The sequence below is a fragment of the Labrus bergylta genome, chromosome 1, assembly GCF_963930695.1.
Source record: "Labrus bergylta chromosome 1, fLabBer1.1, whole genome shotgun sequence".
NCBI lineage: Eukaryota > Metazoa > Chordata > Actinopteri > Labriformes > Labridae > Labrus > Labrus bergylta.
In genome coordinates this window covers 36,254,069-36,274,927 of record NC_089195.1, presented here as the reverse complement: position 1 = coordinate 36,274,927, position 20,859 = coordinate 36,254,069, and the positions used below count along the sequence as shown (strand labels likewise).

Here is a 20,859-nt window from a genome sequence, read left to right as displayed (position 1 = left end):
TGGAGTTCATTCTAACCAGTCCGCTAAATCCAGGAGAGTGGTGATTGGTATCCTAAGCGGGTGGATGAATCGTCAAAAACTTGATCTTAAGTCATGTGGTAGCTTCCCTAGGAGACGAGAAACATGCGACCCGCAGTCCAGTTCCACTCTTCCTTTCCTACTCAGCTGCTCTAACATGCTTACCAGAGATCTGACGCGCAGTGCAAACATCCTGAATGACTGGATGTCACCACTTGTGATGTTAGAACCATCCATGAGCTCGGCAATGCGCTGAAGAGCCAGTTGATGGGGTTGCCCATATTGCTGGTTCAAGGCTGCCATGTTGTCTGTGAAGGGGTAATGAGAATTGCTATAGGAGTCAGCAATGAGCAGTGCTTCTTCCAGTTGCAGATGATCCACTAGTATCTGGAATTTGAAGCGTTCTGTCGCGTCTCGAGGCAGGATGTTATCTAGAGCAAGTCGCAGTCTGGCAAACTCTCTTGGGTTAGGGTGAATGAAGTCCGGGATTGTAGGCGTGGGACCCCGATACATATAAAACATAAAACATATATTCTCAACCCTTTAACTCACTTGCGCTAGACGCACTTCACATCAGATGACAATTGGAAGGATTAACATCCAGGAGAACTTCACAATGTGTTGAGACGTGTTGAGTGAAAAGTGAAAGTGAAAGCTAAAGAGGAAAAGCACTGGCAAAGACGTCCACCAGAGGGCGCCTTTTTCACAAAGATTGCATTGTTTAAACAAGTTGTTTCCAAAAGGGTTTTTGACGACCTTATAATGGCCATTTTAGGAAAAGCACAAGCGCCCTCTGCTGGTAAAACAGCTGATTTTGACCTGTACTGTTGTGCAGATGATTTTTTAGTGCAACATTTTACTGCTTACAAATCTTTTGCTGACTTGAATGAAAACAAATTTCACTTCCTTCTCTGATTTCTACAAATATGAAGTCTCATTGTGGTTTCTCCATGTCAAGGCTTTTATTGTGAAACTGAAAAGGTAAGCAAACACATGCACGTCACTTATTTAGATGAGTGAGTCGTAAATAAATCACTAGATGTGATGCACAAAGAATCGCAACACTATGGCTCCCAAAGATATACTTATTTGCTATGCGCATTAAAGAACACAACTTTTCTAGTCCCCCAGGTGCACAGCACCAAAACGTTGTGTTCCTTAATGCTCATAGCAAATAACTAAGAGGATGGATGAATGAGAGGTTGCCACCCAATCTTAAATAGCCTACAACTGGGAGACTAGTCATGTCTGCCCAAGTGTGGCAGAACTCTGCCCACCAGTAACCTGCCACGACACAAACACACAGACAGAAGGGCAAAACACAATAGCAGGTCCTGCTGGCTTGAGGGCCCTCACAGGAAGACATAGTGTTGCTCGTCTTTGTGCATCATTTTATTGTGAAACAGCCAGAGGAAATAGAATTCAGTTTGGCTGCAGGAAGTTATCAGAGAACAACAACGATATCAGGAAGTACACACCCCCCCCCCCACACACACACACACACACACACACACACATACAGTTTAACAAGCTCGAATATGAAGAGAGAGTGAAATTAAGAGTTGAGTGTAAATCCTGGTTCAAAGTGTAAACATGATCAGCTGTACTCACCAGTGTTTGCAGAGACTCTGCTGTGTCGTTGACAAAGATTGGATGAAGTTAGTTTAATTTCTTTTAAGAGAAACGAGACCTTTCTGGACGGCTGCGTGGCCGGCACCCTGACAAACTTTAAGTTTAATTTCTTCCAAGTGACGCTGAAGCTCTCCTCCCTCACCTGTGGCTCCGCCTCTAACTGAGGCTCATTTCTTCCCTCTGAGTCACAGGGCTGTTGTAAAATACCTGCTTTGAGTCTTATAGGAGTGATCTAACATCTTAAGTGGTTTCTGGAAATGTTCAGAAACTAAATTTAGAGCAGTCAAACAAGTTCTTTAGACAGACCTTGACACACCTGCTATTGTCAGTCTTGCAGTTTTATAAGGTCAATGTTGGGTTCTGTGAAACAGCACTTTGAGTAGTCTGAAGACTTGAAAAGCGCTATACATGTTATGGTTCATCCTTGCAGCCCCTCCCTACCTCATGTTTGTTGTTAGATTTCCCCTGTTTGTCTCAACCCTCTGTTTCTCCTCCCCTGTGTGTCAGGTGTGTGTGAGTGCTGGTGGGCGTGGTTTTCTCCCCAGGCAGCCCAGGTGCAATCAATCATCCTCATCTCCAACAGTTTATCTACTCCGGTCCTTTCACCACTTGTCGCCTGAGTATACAATATCTCTCTATGGTATTTACCTCGTTTTGGCCGTTATCTCTGTGAATCATTGTGTGTGAACTTCTAGTGTTTTTGCTAACATCTACCTTTGTGCTTCTCTGCCTCAGTGCCTGGTGTTTTGTGCTTGTGCCTGCCTGCCTACTCGTGGAAGCCTCTACTTTGTGGATTTTGTTCTCTTTTGGCATTGTGTTTTTTGTTGCACATTAAAGACTGTTTGGATTGTGCCTCTGTTCTCTTGAGTTTCGTTTTTGGGTCGTACTCTCGTGCCGAGTCGTAACTGAATACTCAGGCCATGATGACCCAGCACACTCCGACCAGTCGCTGCAACTTAACGTCCTCCGTCGAGCCATCTCCAGCCAAGGAGAACGGCTGGGTCAGCATGCCCAGTCCCTTCAAGGCATTATGGATTCCCTCCGTGATCTCTCTGCCAGCCTCTCCCGAGTGGAGACTCACATCCATGCCGCAGTGGCAACGCCACTCCTCCGCCTATACTCACGATTGTTGATCGTTTTTCTAAAGCTGTTCATTTTGTGGCTCTTCCTAAGTTGCCTTCTGCCTCTGAGACTGCTGAGTTACTCACCTACCATGTGTTCCAGCTTCACGGCATTCCCATGGACATTGTTTCGGACCGGGGTCCTCAGTTCACATCCCAGGTATGGAGGGCTTTTTGTCGGGCACTGGGGGCAACTGTTAGTCTTTCCTCTGGCTTTCACCCTCAGACTAACGGTCAGACGGAGAGAGCTAACCAGGACCTCGAAGCAGCACTACGGTGTGTCTGCACTCAGGATCCCGCTTCATGGAGCAACCACCAATCCTGGATCGAGTACTCTCATACTCCCTGACCAGCGCCGCTACAGGTATGACTCCTTTTGAAAGTTCCCCGGGGTACCTTCCTCACCTGTTTCCTGCACAGGAAGAGGAGTTGGCTGTTCCTTCGGTGCAGGCCAACCTGCGGAGGATTCGTCGGGTCTGGAGGGGGACCCGGGCTGCCCTGCTCCGTTCCAGGGAGCGCAACCAAAGACTGGCCGATCGGCATTGGACCCCGGCACCGGACTATGTGGTGGGACAGAAGGTTTGGCTCCATGCTAAGGATATTCCTCTCAGTGTTCCGTCCAAGAAGCTAGCTCCACGCTTCATAGGTCCGTATGAGATTGAAAAAGTCATTAATTCTTCTGCTGTCCGTCTCAAACTGCCTTCAGCACTCAAGATTCACCCGACCATGTGTCACAAGTCAAACCCATGGACACCACCGAGTAGCTGCTCTGCGGTAACCATGGTCACCAACGGTCGAATAGAATCTTCGGGATGCTTAGCAACAGTCTTATCTTCAGTTAGATCGTGGCACCAGTTGAGTTGGTGGAGTTAAAATATCATCTTATTCCTTAACTGTTGTTTAAAAGTAATATCACACTCCAGGCTGAGATGTTGTTCTGGATATCAACACTGCTAGGATTATCTTCAGACCGAATCACAGACCAAACAGGCTCTAAATTTCCGTCTCTCTCTCTGTCCGTGGGCAAGACTAATTGCTCCCGCTGCTTCGTCGGCATATGAATGGCTGTTGTTTGTGTTGCTAAATGTTTGAATATGTCTTGTTTTTATTCCTCAGGTGACACTTTGAGTTTGACATCATGTCGTCAAAAAAGAGCCAGGGCGCTGATGAGCGTTTCCCTCGCGTGCAGAAGGATCCCAGGTTTTGGGAAATGCCAGAGAGAGAGCGCAAGATCAATATCAACAAACGTTTCCAGTCCATGTTTCATGACAAACTTGATTATAAAGAGGGTCTTGTGGCATGTTTTACTTTCATGCACCAACTGTGAATCAAACACACCTCACTTTATTGTGTCTAAAAACAATACTGTAAAATCTGGATCATAACACCTTTGATCTTAAAAGAAGGCTGCGTCCTTTATACCGGTATGAAATGCAGACAAACGTTGAGATGGCTTCAGACAAAATCAATTAGGTAAGCCGTTGCTGAGCGGGTGTACCACGCTATCAAATAAAAACAAAAGGCAGCCGCGGATCCAAAGTCAACTTATAAGCTACATTTATGAATAGAAAACGTTTCAGCAGAAACTAAACTTCACAAAATAAAATAAACAAATCAGATCGCTATATCACGTATATCCTAAGCGGCCCTTTGAAGTCTAAAAACTGTTCCACTTCCCCACTCTCGCCCCAGGTGAATGGTAAATGGACTTGAGCTTATATAGTGCTTTTCTAGTCTTCTGACTACTCAAAGTGCTTTTACACCACGTCACACACACCCATTCACATCCTTTCACACACTGATGGTAGTGATGATTGTTATGTAGTATCATCCATCAGAAGTACCTAATCCCATTCATACACCACCACTGAAGCAGCGGAAGCAATTTGGGGTTAAGTGTCTTGCCCAAGGACACATTGGACATGTTACCCAGCTGGGGATTGAACTCTTGACCTTTTGGTTGAGAGGTGGCAACTCTACCAACTGAGCCATAGCTGCCCCAGGTGTCTTTAATCAACTTAAATTACACTGCAGATAGGCCGCGGCTCCGCCCCCAAAGAGGGAGAAATATAGCACAAATACCCCCAAATCAATTAACAAAAGCTAAAACCAAAATAAGACAGATTAAACAATAATGTAATTCTAAATTCATTCATGTTTGTCTCTTTTCTATTTTTTTAACTGTAAATAATTAATATATCCATTTGGCCACAACAAACGTGCTTTGATCACCGATTCACCTCCATTCATTGTGTATAGCGAGCTTTGCTGTATATCAATGTGACAATGACCATGCTGGCGGCGCCACTTTTTACCATCTTTTCTCCCTCTTGAGGTCACAATGGTGCATTCACAGAAAACGGTGGGAGCACAGCTGAATAGTACCAAATACTTGACTGTTATAAAATGAGTAGTGGCTCAGTTGGAAGAGTCGGTTGTCTCTCAACTGGAAGGTCGAGGGTTCAATCCCCAGCTCCTGCAGCCACATGTCCGATATGTCCTTGGGCAAGACATTTAACCCAGAGTTGCTCCCACTGCTTCCTCGGCAGTGAATAAATGGGAATAGTTTTGATGGACTCTTTACCACTTTTTATTATTTTCTTCAGATGATGAAGATGAAGAGGAGAAATCTGCAGAGAAGGAGGACGTCGACTTGGGAGACAGAGTCGCCGACAGCAGTGAGGAGGAGGATGATGATGATGAGGATGTTGCAGAAGACGGGAGCGATGAGGCGAGCGACTCAGACTCGGAGGCGGAGTCCGGGCTTGACTCGGAGGAGGACAGTGACAGCGGGCCGGATTTGGCCAGAGGGAAGGGAAACGTCGAGACGAGCTCAGACGAGGACGATGAAGACGAGGTGGAGGCCCTCCTGAAGAAGGAGGAAGAGGAGATCGAACACAACTGGGGCGAGCTGTGTAAGGACGCTCCGCGGAGTGACGAGGTGAGGAAGAGCGTGGAAAAGTGTCAGCTCGTTTAACACTTCAGACACAAGACAAGGATGTTTAGTTAGATGATTGTGTTTAAGGGTTTCACAACAGGGACCTGGGACCAGGTCAGGGTACGCTTGACCCCAAAGTCTTATGTGTGTGTGTGTGTTCAGGTTTCCGCCCGGCTGGCCGTCTGTAACATGGACTGGGACCGGATGAAAGCCAAAGACCTGCTCGCTCTGTTCAACTCCTTCCTCCCTAAAGGAGGAGCTGTGCTGTCGGTCAAGGTAAAAACTTCTCTGAACACACAAAGACGACGACTCACAGCCAGAAGAAATTTAGGATTACCACGCAAACTTTTTCTGCCCACATTTTCAGATTCTTTAAAACATTCTCAAAGTTTGCACGGATTAAAAAAAAACATATCCTCCAGAAGCTCCAGCAAACACCTCTCCAGATCCAGGGCCTGTTTTTAGCCTGAGAGGCAAAACTCAGGGTGGAAAATGTCCCACTTCCTAAAGTTTAGAAACTGTTAAAGTTCTTACTTTAATTTAAAAACCTCTTCACATGCTCTGTTAATTTAAAAAGTAACTTAAGCTGTCAGAGAGATCGACAACGTTTCTCCTAAAATCTTTGAAATCTGTGCAGGTTTAAACGAAGCAGAAAGGGTTAACTTTTCCTATTTATATTTATTTTACAATGTGAACTAAAGAGTGGAGAAGAACATGCTGGAGAACAGGAAACATGCAGCAGCAGGTTCATTAGAGTACAGAGATGGTAGAGGTGGCGTGCAGACAGTCTATGGTCGTGCAGCGATCACAGGGAATAAAGGTCACCACCCCCTCCCACTGGCCCCTCCCACTGGCTCCAGGTGAATTCTCCTGATTATATCCTGCTGCGTTCGCACATCAGATCACTCTGACTTTCTGCAGAATAAATACGAGGAGGAAATATCAGGAGTTTTGCACCAATATATGTTTGAAGTATTATTTAGATTTAACCACTTGTGGAAGGGAGATTGTTGTGTGTAAGAGAGATAAACCGCATTGCATGCTGGGTATTGTTCACTCTCCAGGTATACCCGTCAGAGTTTGGAAAGGAGCGTGTGAAGTCAGAGGAGACCCAGGGACCGCTGGAGCTGAGAGCTCTGCCCGACGACTCGGACAACGACACCGAGGAGGAGAAGTAAATAAAGACAAAGTTTAAAAAGTCACACAGACGGAGTCTTCAAAAAACTGTGTGTGTGTTTATTGTGCGTGTGTGTGTGTGTTTCTCCTCTCAGGGTTTACAGGGAGAAGATGCGGGATTACCAGTTCAAGCGTCTGAAGTATTACTACGCCGTGGTGGAGTGTGACTCTGTTGACACGGCGGCTAAGATCTACGAAGAGTGTGACGGCTACGAGTACGAGAGCAGCTGCTCAGTCCTTGACCTGCGGTGAGAGGAGGAGACAGGAGTAGGGTCGTCACGATACCAGAACTTCAAACTCGATACGATTCTAGTAAAAATGACATATTATCAGTACATGTTTCGATACCATGACAACAAACATAAAAGTCCTCTGAATCATTTCACAGTGTGCAAGTTAAGACCGTGTGCAGGAGGTAACCTGTAGTTTATGGGGGATTAATTCCTGTCCTGCACACCTGTCTTCTAAAAAAGATGATGTTTTTAGAAAAGAGAATTTATCGTTTTAAAGGAGCAGTATGTAACTCTGACACCTAGTGCTTAAAATGGGTACTGCAGTCTAAATTCTAAACATTGTAGAGAGCTGTCTCCCCCCTCCTCTCTAGAGTGGATGCTCACTCAGGCCACCATGTGGTGGACTCTGAAGCTTCAGTGTTTATCCAGCTCTGCATGGGTCTGTAAACCTTTCTGTGTTCTAACCTCTCTCCATTTTTCAAAAGCATCTCCAATATTGATCCTAGTTTGAGCACGTTTCTGCTCGTGGAGCTTATTAGAAACATGCAGAGGCTTTTTAGGTCGGGTACAATCACTTCTATCTGAACCACTTCTCTTGTCCGCTTCCATCGCTGCAACACCTGTTGACCTGATAACTGCTCTCATATCTGACAAACTGAGGGGCGTCCAAAACGGCCGTGTGGGGGGGTCTTAAAGCGCCTACCTTCTCTGGTCCAGACAAATCCAGAGCATTCAGGAGCAGAATCTAAAGTTAGAAGGAGGACATACTGGCTGCTGCATTGTTGTCAGAGAAGCCAGCACTTCAACATAGCATGTTTCCTTAATGATCAGATAGTAAGCTCACTGTGTCATTTCGCACATCTCACTGATCTTACTGATGTGGTACCAAAATATCTAAAATCTTAACAATCTTAGACACAAGAGGAGCGTCATCAAATATCAAACAGTTAAAGTAATCAGGAAGAGATTAAACGGTATGATTGAATCTCAAACCTTTCTTGAACAGGTTTATTCCTGATGACGTCCAGTTCGACGAGGAGCCCAAAGACGTGGCGACGGACGTGAATCTGTCGGCTTACACGCCAAAAGTGTTTACCTCATCAGCCACCACGACGTCAAAGGTGAGACAACGGGCTGCGAATAACGGTTTATTTTCATCAGCTCAAATAAAAGACGGACAGAGCTTCAAAACAAAACCCGCTCACTGACAAATGCATGACGTTCACGCTGATGTTTCCGTGTTTAACCCATCAGGTTCAGCTGACGTGGGATGAGACGGACCACGATCGAGTGACCGCCATGAACAGAAAGTTCAACAAAGAGGAGCTGCTGGACATGGATTTCAACGCCTACCTGGCCTCCTCCAGCGACGAAGACTCTGAAGAGGAGAGAGAGGAAGGAGGGTTTGTGTTTGGAGAGCAGGAGAACGAAGAAGACAACGAGGACGACAACGCGACAGACGGTGAGACGGTTAAAGACGCTTTACCGCGGCTTTATTGTGAGATGAACTTTGAGCTTTTTCTGACGTTTTGTTCGTTTTGTAGCCAAACAGACTGAAGAGCCGGTCTTGAAGGTGGAGAAGAAACCCCAGAAAGAGGACGAGAAGAAGAAGAAGAAGAAGAAGAAGAAGAGCGGCGAGGAGCAGATCTCTAAGTACCGAGAGCTGCTCAAAGGAATCCAGGACAAAGAGAAGAAGCTGCAGGAGGACAAAGACATGGAGATGGAGATCACCTGGGTGCCAGGTATGAGGGTACCTTTAATGTCAGCAGGCAGGATGGATCAAACACTCATTAACATTAAAAGAGTAGTACACTTTGAATATCTAAACCTTGCATAAAGACTAGGGCTGTCGAATTATAAAAAAAATTCAAATCGCATGTTTTTCCATTATTTCCTTAACGAGTGAGTTAATGCGTTTTGCTGTCTGCGTGTGCAGGTCTGAGGGAGACGACGGAGCAGCTGGTGAAGAAGAAGATGGAGGGGAAGGACAACCTGACGCCGTGGGAGGAGTTTTTAGAGAAGAAGAAAGACAAGAAGAAGCAGAAGAAAAGTCAGAGGAAACAGGTGAGAGAGGACGACAGGTGATCATACCGAGTAGTGTGATGGTGTTGAAAAGTAAAGCCGACGCTGTTCCTCGAGTGTCCACTAGAGGCTGGCTGCAGAAGCACAGGAAGTCACATACACACCCATTCTAAAAAGCCTGTTTTTACAGCAGAGATGAACATGTTTACAGCCTGGTTCAAATGAATTGATGAAGGATAAGAGTTATTCACAATAAGGCGTGTAGCTGACCTGATTGACAGGTGGGCGCGGTGTAACGGTTTGTCAGGAGGTTTAAAACTCAGGCTTCATCCATTAATATTCACAGTCTATGGATCACACATGTAAACAACAAACCTGTAATGATGTATGTCACAAAGTTATTAATGATTCAGATTTTTACTTTTTGTCTCAGGGAGAGAGTGACGATGAGCTCAGTGAGGACGAGCTTCCTCCAGACGTCGATCTCAGCGACCCCTTCTTCGCAGAGGAGCTCGCTGCTTCAGGTAATCAGTACTTTCAATTAATCAGTTTATCAATACGTTAGTATGAAGGGTTTGTTTTCTTGATTTATTTGGACCATCATAAAACACAGGCACAAAGGAGGAAGAATAGTTAAAGCAAATGATCTATTATTTATGAAGGATTAGTGAAGCGTCCCGAGTAGGGCAATGGATTCTAATTTAGTCTGATGGTTTATGAACTTTTATTCACTTTATACCATGGCAATAGTTTCCACAAACACACCGTAAGATATTTATAAAGAAAACAAAGAAAAATACAAATACCGTAAAATCCAGAATATAAGACGCAGTCCGATGTTGAAGGAGAGAAGAAAAGGTTCAAACTGTCGTCCTGCGTGACGATTTCTGTTGTTCAGCGTAGTGTACAGCTACAAATGCGTCTTACACCTTGGATTTTACGATAACCATCAAAAGTAAAACCACATATTCAAGCAGAGATAGTGAAACATTTTCAACATAAAAACATGACAACAGATGAAGGTTTATTGTATGGGTCATTAAAGTATTGAAAACATTTGATACATTTACCCGGTAAAAAACAGTAAAATAAAAGGTGCTGGGCAGTTTACCGATGATATGAATTTTAATTTCATATATCACAATACAGACAAATAATGGCTGAAAAAATGGTTGTTTACTCTCTTGAGAGAAGAGAAGAGTAAACCCTTTTCACTTCGGCACCGCTGAAAGGCATGATCGGATACATCGCCACAACTACGATCTGTGCTAGCAGTAGCATTTAGCTTTCAAGTGGAGAAGACGGATGGACATGTTGGAGATCGAAGAAACGGAAATGAAGGCACACAAGAAGAACTTGTGCTGAAGAGAAGAGCTGTGTCTATTCTGTGGAGGCTTTTCAGATTTAAAATAAAATCAGACGTGGACCAAACGACCATTTATTGCAAAAGTTCTCGAGCTACAGTTGTTCCTGGAGGAGGCAACACCAGCAATTTGCTCCCACCACGTCAGCAGAAAGGAAGTCTTGGAATACCAAGAATGTCTGAGCAAGTGTTGGCTCGAAGGACTGCCTATGAGAAGCTAAGCCAACATTGGAACAAGGTCACATATGCAATAACCTTCTATCTGGCCAAAGACATGGTCCTGCTACATACAGCCAAAAGAGACGGCTTTAAGGGGATAATCAAAACCGTGGATGCCAGGTATGTGTTAACTTAGCTTAATACAGATCCCCACATCGTAATAAGCTAGAAGCAGAGCTGGGAACAATTGCCCACTACTCAAAAACAACAGACATGTGGTCTAGTCTCGGTAAGGCGTTATACCATACCATATAGGGGCGGCTGTGACTCAGTTGGTAGAGTTGGTCATCTGTCAACCGGAAGGTCGGGGGTTTGACGTCTGATGTGTCCTTGGGTAAGACATTTAACCCCGAGTTACTCCCGCTGCTTCGTCGGTGGCGTATGAATGGGATTAGTAACTTCTGATGGTCTCTTCACTCAGCAGCCTCTACCATCAGGGTGTGAATGTGTATGTGGGACCTGCGGTGTAAAAGCGCTTTGAGTAGTCAGAAGACTAAAAAGCACTAAACAAGCTCAAGTCCATTTACCATACCTAAGCATGGCTGTAATTCTTCTCTCAATCCTGAAAATATTGTGAAACACTTCCTCTACCTTTGCCCAATCGCGCGAAAAGAGTTGGGAAAATTTTTTTTTTCATACCCAGCACTAATAATAAAAAAAAAGATCTGTTCACCCATTTACTTATTACACCAAAAAATACAATCCATAACCTGAAAACCTTTAATACTATGACCTTTATTACGTCAGAAACAGATACAAAATTCAACGACCAAATGGCTAACAGCTAGTGGCTAAAATAGCATGGCTAAGCTTAATGCTAGCATTTATTCTAGCACAGCTACGTTGTTAGCAGGATTGCTGTACCCACACTTCACAATCAAATCGACAAAATACACTGTACGCCTACCAGCTGGTTGATAAGATGTGAGAGGATGACGACAAGTTTCCATCAATAACGCACTGATAGCCTACCTACCGGCGCTATCCAGTCTTAAGCAGGTAAGAAGCAAACCAGCCTTCAAAATAAAAGGCCCCCAAATCATTAAGAAACAGATAAATGGTAGGAAGGACCAAAACTCACTACGGCAATCAATAATTGTAATAATCTTCATGGGTCCTTTCTGATTAAAAAAAAGTTGTGTATATTTACAGAAGAAGATTAAGAATCAATCCCAGGTGTTTAATACCTCAAGAACAGCAGATTCTGTTCAAGAAAGATGTAAAATATAGTGTTGACAAAGACTATGTAGCCTTGTTCTTTTGAAGTCAAATCAATATAGAAAGTAAGTGATTATTTCACACTGACAGGAGAGATGACCAGAGGTGCAGAGTTTTTGCCTCCTTTATTAAGATAGGGACTGAAGTAAGGGAAGAGTTTCTCAGTGAAGGAGCAGTCTGTAAAGGAGTAGATCAGAGCTGCAGAGTCCACATCATAAAAGGAGACCAGACCCTCCTCATAATCCACAAACACCCCCACCTTCTCAGGACGACACTTCAGAGAGAGACGGACTGGAGGGTCATCAAGGGCTGTGTACTTATTTCCATTTCTCAAACATATAGACCACAAACTCTCCTCAGGACTCAGTGTGATTAATCCCTTCCTGTTGATGGACTCTCTGACCACTCCTAAAAACCAACAAGTCTTTCCTTTAACCTGAACCTCGAAGTAAAATCTGCCTGAAGAGAAACTCTGCTTTCCTAAAACACTAACACAAAGAGAGAATCTCTCTGGGTTGTCTGGAAGATTCTTCGTCACGTCACCATGATGAACTTGTTTCCCATCTTCAGACAGTATGAGATCAGGATGTGCTGTATCAGGATCAAGAGTTACATCCACAGCATACTGCTGGACTCTCTTCAGCTCAGCTTGATCCAACAACTTCTTCATCTCTTCACTGAGAGTCTCCTCCAGCTGAGCCACAGCGTTCCTCACAGTCTCCTCATAAAGTGGTTGACAGACATTAACCTCTGTCCAGTCTTTGGTGGGTGGAGCAGAGTTAACAGACTGGACTCTCTGGATTAGATGGAAGTGGTCTTCAGAGCGTGAGAGCTGCTGCACATCAGTGCTCCTCTTCATCAGCTCACAGATTTCCTGCTCCAGCTCTTTGATGAAAGCTTCGGCCTGTTTCTTTGTTGTTTTCAGCTTCTTGTCGATCGTGTTGATGAACTCGGCCCGGCCTCTCTCAACAGACTCCTTCAGAGCGGTGAAGACTCGAACACCTTCTGCCATCTCTCTGTCTGCATCGTCCTTACTGAGGTCCACTGAGTGTTTGATCTCCTGAATCTTCAGTCGAGTTTTCTGGATCATCTGCTGAATTTCAGCCTCTGTCTCCTCCAGCTCTGCCTTCTTTTCTTCATATTCTTCTTTCAGAGGAACAAACTTGTGTGTCTTGTGGTCTAAAACAGAGCAGAGCATGCAGACACAGGTCTGATCGGTCTTACAGAACAGCTCCAGAGGTTTATCGTGCTTCGTACACATCCTGTCCTCCAGGTTCTCCACAGGGTCGATCAGCTGGTGTCTTTTCAGACGTGAAGCTGTCAGATGAGGCTCCAGGTGAGTCTCACAGTAGGAGACCAGACAGTCTAAGCAGGACTTCAGGGCCTTCAGTTTGGGTCCAGTGCAGGCTTCACATAGAACTTCTACTGGTTTGGACTCTTGTAGCTCTGAGCTGCTGCTGCTGCTGGCTTCCTGCTGAGCTTTGTCTCTGAACTGACCAACCATCTCAGAGATGAAAGTGTTGACCCTCAGTTTAGGTCTATTGGTAAAAGCTTCCTTACACATTGGACACCTGTACTGGTCGCTGGTGTTCCAGTGTTCAGTGATGCAATTTTTGCAGAAGTTGTGTCCACATGGTATGGTGACAGGATCATTGAACACATCCAGACAGATGGAGCAGAGAAACTGATCCTCAGACCAATGATAGTTTGCAGCAGCCATATCTACACAGAGTGAAAGAAAGAATAAGATTTAATTAATTTACATTATTTACTGTTTGGAAACTGGAAAGAAGGGATGAAGGATTGACTGATCAAAGTTTGTTACAGATGTTCAGTTAATGATGCGAGTACATCCTTCTGTGGAGCCCTGTGTTGGTAAGAATGAAAAAACCATTCGTATTGCAGGCCTGATTCTAAAGTTCAGACTCAATTTGCTGAGGTTTTGCTTCTTATTCTGCATGTTGTGCTCAGCGTCATGTGCCGGGTTAATCGACTAAACGTTTAAACGTCATCATCGCTAGTTTGCAACAGAATTATGAATCCACCAAACACATATTTTGTACTTAATAATAATAATAATAATAATACATTTTATTTATGGCCGCCTTTCAGGTCACTTAAGATCCCCTTACAGACAAAGGTTAAAACAAGAACGCAATCAACTAAAGAAAAACACAAACAGCAATAATAAGAAGGGACAGAATAGGCAAATATATAATAATGTGTTTTGGTGTGTTTTATTTGAAGGTATAGTGACTGGGGAGATATGCGACCTGAAGTTTTTGAGATGAACAAACTGAGTGCGACCGGAGATATATGACTTGAACCAGGTGAGGGAGGTGCCAGTGAATCCGATTGAAGCTAGTCTGTCGGAGTTATTGCAGCTTTTTTGAAAGATGATGGAACAAGACCAGAAGTGAGAGAGGCCTGGATGATGTCAGTTATTAAAGAGGACAGAGAGGGTAGACAGGCTTTGATCTAGTTTACAGGTAGAATATTTGGATTTTTGAATGATACTAGAAATATCATCATTAGTTAGGAGTTAAAAACTGAAGAGGCTGGAAAGAGCGACTGTCTGCTACATGTTTTATGGAGGACATTTGCTGATGAATATTTTCGATTTTCGCACTGTAAAAGGTCATGAGGGTGTTACAGTGGGCAGTGGAGTATAGGTGCGAGAATATCAGGTGGTCGCAAGATGGTGTTTACAGTGGAAAACAGAGTTCTTGTTTTCCCTTCAACCGACCTGATGAGGTTCGCAAAATATACAGATTTGGCAGCGGAGAGAGCATCACGAAACAGGTTACTTGTCCGGCTGATGAGGCTGGATTTTTATTGGTTGTCATGTATACCGATCTCTGACAAATGTTGGCGGAGTGAGCTGTAGTTCAGATGGTCTTACAACAGCAGCACAGCATCAGACAAACAGAAATACAGATCTCTCTGAGAGCAGTTGCAGCCATACGCACCAACGTTTACTCCTGGAAGAAGGCTGTGTGTAAACATGGCTGTGTGTATTTCATATGTTGGCTCCCCATGCTGGAGTCTAAGGTGTAATGCAGCCAACAGCCACTAGCTGATCCTGTAGCTTCGTTAATGGGCCTTCTCTCCTCACTCTACTGCTTGGATGTAAACAATAGGGTGAGCATATATTTAAAGCTCCAAATCGGGACACTTTAATTTTACCGCAAACCCACATGCATCTATCCACAGATCGGTGACCTGCACTGATCACACACGATGGCAGGTAAAGGTTTCCTCTTGAGCAGCTCGTTTAAGTTGGTTGCCAGCGGCGTTTGCTTGACTGAAGTAGATTGTAAAACGCAGCTTATTCATTGGCTGGTACTTTTCAAAGGAAGCTGTAACTCTCCTGCAGCTCTTTGGAAAACGCTGACTTCCTCTCAGTATGACAGCTCGCTTACCTGTCGTTACCCAGCAGGTCCCGTTAGCATGATAAGCTAGGCTAGCTAAGCGACAGCTGCAACTCCGAGATTGATTGACACATGTACAGACAAATCAGTGTCACAAGCATGGTGTGTTGTTTTGGTCGGTTAAAACCGGGACAGGGACTGTTCAAAACTGGGACTTACTAGTGTTTTGTAGATATTTGTGGGGACTCGGGACACTTGAAAAGGGGACGGTCCTGGTCAAATCTGGACATGTGGTCACCCTGGTTTGGACCAGTGATGTGATAATTGTGTTTCAGGATTCAGGACGACAATATATCGCTATATCTGTATTTTGTCCAACAACTCCTAATGTCCAAATTATGGGACAGAAATAATTCATGTTCTTTTAGTATTTGGTGAAGTAATCTTTTTTTTATTTATTTATTTTTTTTTTAAAGATTATTTTTGGGGCTTTTTGTGCCTTTAATTGAGAGATAGGACAGTGGATAGAGTCGGAAATCAGGGAGAGAGAGAGAGCGGGGAATGACATGCGAGAAAGGCCGGGACGCTCACTTGGAAGACTATAGCCTCCATACATGGGGCGCGCGCACTAACCACTGCACCACCAGCGCCCCTTTGGTGAAGTAATCTTGAATGAATGTGCAGTTTTTAACTCTGACCGAGCTGAGAACAACAAAGATCAATGTTGCTGCATTGTAAAGCTAGAGCGCCCTCTGCTGGTGAAACAGCTGATTTTGAACTTTACTGTTATGCAGACAGATTCTTAGTGCAGGATTTTACTGCTGACAAATCTTTGCTGACAAATTTCACTTCCTTCTCTGCTTCCTTCAAATTAAAAGCCTCATTGTGGTTTCTCCATGTCAAGCTTTTACTGTGAAAGAGCCAGAGGAAATAGAATTCAGTTTGGCTGCAGGATGTAATCAGTAAACAACAATGATACCAGAAATTTAGAAATGAATTCAAGTCCAAATGAGTGAATCTCAGTTACAGACACACACAAACACACACACAGTTTAACAAGCTGGAGTATGAAGAGAGAGTGAAATGAAGAGTTGAGTGTAAATCCTGGTTGTTCAAAGTGTAAACATGATCAGCTGTACTCACCAGTGTTTGCAGAGACTCTGCTGTGTCGTTGACAAAGATTGGATGAAGTTAGTTTAATTTCTTTGAAGAGAAACGGAAACCTTTCTGGACGGCTGCGTGGTCGACACCCTGACAAACTTTAAGTTTTATTTCTTCAGAGTGACGCTGAAGCTCTCCTCCCTCACCTGTGGCTCCACCTCTAACTGCAGCTTGTTTCTTCCCTCTGAGTCACAGGGCTGTTGTGAAATACCAGCTTCAATAGACTGATCTGATCTGATCTGAGAAGAGGAAGAGTCTCATTAAAGTCGTCGTATCTTCTTTGTGAATAAGATACTCGAGTTCATTTATTACAGTCACTCTCGTATCAGGAGAGTTTGGTGCTTGTTGTGGCAGCAGAACAGAACTGATCACTTCTTGTATCTTCATGTTGGGCTCCATCTAGTGGTCGTTGTGTGTCATAGCAGCAGTCAGAGGTCTACATGGAAACCTGTTGTTTCTGCAGCAGTGTAGCAGGAGAGTCCTGTAGGAGTGGTCTGACACCACCAGGCCTGTGTGGTTTCTGGAATTGTTCAGAATTTAATTATTTTCTGTATTTATAAACCCAGCTGACAGACTGTCAGTGATGGAGTTTAGTTTGAAACAATAAGGTCAACATAGAAGAGTAAAGCTTCATTCTTCTTCCTCGTCTTGTTACCTGTGAGAAGAACAAACAGCTCAGATGTCTCGGGATGTAAACCTGAAGTGTTCTTCCTGGTTTTTATTCATGCTCTCACGTGTCTCTAACGTGTCTGAATTGAATTGTTTGATCTTCAGAGCTCTGCAGCGTGTCAGGTCATGATTTGTTTTGTGTGTGTGCAGACGTGAAGAAGCAACAGAAGAAGAAGAAGAAGAAGAAGAAAGGGGAGGAGGAGGAGCGCACCGCTGAGGAGGAAGAAGAGCTGGAGAAACAAAAGGTCAGAGGTCAATGGCTGCAGCTCCACGTGAGTTTATCACATCTGTAAATATCACCTGAAGACAGCATCTCAACGTGTGTGTGTGTGTGTGTGTGTGTGTGTGTGTGTGTGTGTGTGTGTGTGTGTGTGTGTGTGTGTGTGTGTGTGTGTGTGTGTGTGTGTGTGTGTGTGTGTGTGTGTGTGTGTGTGTGTGTGTGTGTGATTGTGTTTTCTGTGTGTGTGTGTGTTTTCTGTGTGTGTGTGTGTGATTGTGTTTTCTGTGTGTGTGTGTGTGTGTGTGTGTGTGTGTGTGTGTGTTTTCTGTGTGTCTGTCTGTCTGTCTGTCTGTGTTTTCTGTGTGTGTGTGTGTGTGTGTGTGTGTGTGTGTGTGTGTGTGTCTGTCTGTCTGTCTGTCTGTGTTTTCTGTGTGTGTGTGTGTGTGTGTGTGTGTGTGTTTGTTTTCTGTGTGTGTGTGTGTGTGTGTGTGTTTTCTGTGTGTCTGTGTGTCTGTGTTTTCTGTGTGTGTGTGTGTGTGTGTGTGTGTGTGTGTGTGTGTGTGTGTGTGTGTGTGTGTGTGTGTGTGTGTGTGTGTCTGTGTTTTCTGTGTTTGTGTGTGTGTGTGTGTGTGTGTTTGTTTTCTGTGTGTGTGTGTGTGTGTGTGTGTGTTTTCTGTGTGTCTGTGTGTCTGTGTTTTCTGTGTGTGTGTGTGTGTGTGTGTGTGTGTGTGTGTGTGTGTGTGTGTGTGTGTGTGTGTGTGTGTGTGTGTGTGTGTGTGTGTGTGTGTGTGTGTGTGTGTGTGTCTGTGTTTTCTGTGTGTCTGTCTGTCTGTCTGTCTGTGTGTGTGTTTGTTTTCTGTGTGTGTGTGTGTGTGTGTGTGTGTTTTCTGTGTGTCTGTGTGTCTGTGTTTTCTGTGTGTGTGTGTGTGTGTGTGTGTGTGTGTGTGTGTGTGTGTGTGTGTGTGTGTGTGTGTGTGTGTGTGTGTGTGTGTGTGTGTGTGTGTGTGTGTGTGTGTGTGTGTGTGTGTGTGTGTGTGCAGGCGGAGATGGCCCTGCTGATGGAGGACGAGGGCGACGAAGCCAAACACAAACACTTTAATTACGATAAGATCGTGGAGCAGCAGAATCTGAGCCAGAAGAAGAAGAAGCTGCTGAAGAAGAAGGGGGAGGAGCTTCAGCAGGAAGACCAATTCCAGGTGGGTGTGATGATGTCACAGGTCGTGCTGCTCCAGCTGAATGTCCTCCGGTTTCCAGGACTTGACTTTAGCATTCGGCCGCTAAATGTTCAAACTTTTGGTTTGACCACAATCGTCCCGTTTAACGTGTTTTGATCTGATTTCAAAGATGAACTGTCGACCTGAAGAAGAAATAAATATATAGACGTTCATTTCCCTCTCTCGTGGTGTGATGGAGTCAAAGGAAGGCTGTTAGCTCTGTGTTGACTAAATCGTGGTCATGACGATGTTGTAACATTCTCCCTCTCTCTCTGTTTGTGCGTCCAGGTGGATGTGAAGGACCCTCGTTTCCAGGCCATGTTCACCTCCCACCTCTTCAACCTGGACCCCTCCCACCCCAGCTACAAGAAGACCAACGCCACGCAGAGCATCCTGACGGAGAAGCAGCGCCGCAGAGACGAGGAGCAGCGGCGCCTGGAGGACGGGCTCAGAGATCAGGGGGAGGGAGCCGACAGGAAGCAGGTGGCGGGGAAGAAACGGGAAAAGGACCGTGACGCCGCGGCGGCGGTCGACCTCACCTCGAAGAAAGCGATGGACCCGAGTCTGTCTATGCTCGTCAAGTCGATTAAAAGCAAAACGGAGCAGTTTCAGGCTCGCAAGAAACAGAAACTGGTGTAGGTGGAACTCTCAACACAAAAGTGTGCAGACCGGCAGAGACTGGGAGAAGTCCCAGCCTGCAGGAACAGTTTCTCCTGATGAACTCTACTTCCTGTTTGATGTTTTTATACAGAAAGAGACGCCACAAAGTAGAAGAAGGTGCAGGAAAAAGTGAATGGTGCTGCATCACATGCTGTGAGAATGTTTTATTTGGACAGTTTCTTCACACAGAACTCTTAAAGAAGCCCTGCAGTTATTTTCAAACACATGAAGAAGAAGAGAGCGACGCCCTGGACCTCAAGAAACACGTTCACCATCATGACACCGAGGTTTTTACTTTAGTAAATCACTTTTCACATTTCAGCTTTCTTTGGGGGAGATTGTTCCTCCAGCAGCTGTGAGCTGATGTTTCTGTGAGCTGTCAGCATCTTACCCCGTTTCCACGTACTCCAAGAGCGTCGCGGTCGGTCAGCGCCGTGCACGGTCAGCGCCGTGCACTACACCGCAGCTCACCGCCACTCTACTCAATGATCGTGTTTCCACAGCGAGCGCCGCGTTTCAAACACGCTGTGAATCTGTTTCAGACGGAGCACGCTGCAGGCACGCGTCAAGCTGGACAGGAAGTCAGACGAGGAAACGCACAGAGTGCGCTGTCAATTTCAAAATAAAACACAACATACGGACTCCTGATCGTATTTTCCATCACTCGTAGTCGGAGTAGTTCTCCTGTGAAGGATCCAGTGGGGGCAGAGTGCGCCGCCCGATGGAGCAAAAACCGCGGCGCTGACAGACCGCGGCGTGCACGGAGTGTGTGTGAATTGGGAGTGACAGAGTGACGCTGTTTCTAAAGTGGTGAAAAGTTTTCTTTCTTTAAATGAATGTTTCTTTGGTAACTCGAGTTCCAATAAAGAGAAGTTTGTGATGTGAAGATGATCTGGCATGAGGATAATTTTATCTGCAGGTCAAATGAAGATGACAACATAACATCTTGTGAATTCTGTGTTTCTGATTGGTCCTTTGGATTCAGCAGAACGCCCTGCAGTCATCACGTCCTGGAGCTGTCAATCAAACCAAGTCTCCACATTCTGCTTCCCTTAAAGCAGGGGTGTCAAAGTCCTATTGGGCCGGGGGCCGGATTTGTTCAAATGAGACCTCAAGTGGGCCGGACTAATTGTGCAGACATCACTATAACTCAACACATGGATATATAGGCTAATGTATGATTAGAAAAAAATACAAAAAAAGGTACTTGTATAGAAAACTGCATATGAACACATAAAATGTATAAGTACATTAAGCAGAGGGGTTAACTCTCATTGCAAACTGCGTGTGTGTGTGTGTGTGTGTGTGTGCGTGTGCGTGTGCGTGTGCGTGTGCGTGTGCGTGTGCGTGTGCGTGTGCGTGTGCGTGTGCGTGTGTGTGTGTGTCTGTGTGTCTGTGTGTCTGTGTGTCTGTGTGTCTGTGTGTCTGTGTTTTCTGTGTGTGTGTGTGTGTGTGTGTGTGTGTGTGTGTGTGTGTGTGTGTGTGAAGGTTCATCACAGATTAAACCTGCTCACATGAATCTGTTGTCACAAACACACAGAGTGTCTTTGATGTAAACAGTCATCTTCAGGTATTTTAGTATTAGGCATTATAAAATGATAACATGTTTCCAAACCAACAGACT

General features: G+C 44.9%; 2 protein-coding genes across 2 annotated transcripts; one reads left to right on the top strand and one right to left on the bottom strand.

Moving 5' to 3' along the window:
• Positions 1-3,137: 3,137 nt before the first annotated feature.
• LOC136179324 (ESF1 homolog) lies at positions 3,138-20,188 on the top strand. Its single transcript, XM_065955519.1, has 13 exons — positions 3,138-3,545; positions 5,350-5,712; positions 5,872-5,985; positions 6,774-6,883; positions 6,981-7,133; positions 8,125-8,239; positions 8,373-8,580; positions 8,663-8,860; positions 9,055-9,182; positions 9,574-9,657; positions 17,300-17,386; positions 18,402-18,557; positions 18,864-20,188. The coding sequence occupies exons 1-13, from the start codon at positions 3,138-3,140 to the stop codon at positions 19,212-19,214; spliced, it is 2,475 nt and encodes an 824-aa protein (XP_065811591.1). The 3' UTR covers positions 19,215-20,188.
• Positions 11,438-14,195, bottom strand: LOC109976294 (E3 ubiquitin-protein ligase TRIM39-like). The gene has a single exon (XM_065960218.1). It carries the CDS (start codon positions 13,658-13,660, stop codon positions 12,014-12,016), a length of 1,647 nt encoding a protein of 548 aa, XP_065816290.1. The 5' UTR covers positions 13,661-14,195; the 3' UTR covers positions 11,438-12,013.
• Positions 20,189-20,859: the final 671 nt, after the last annotated feature.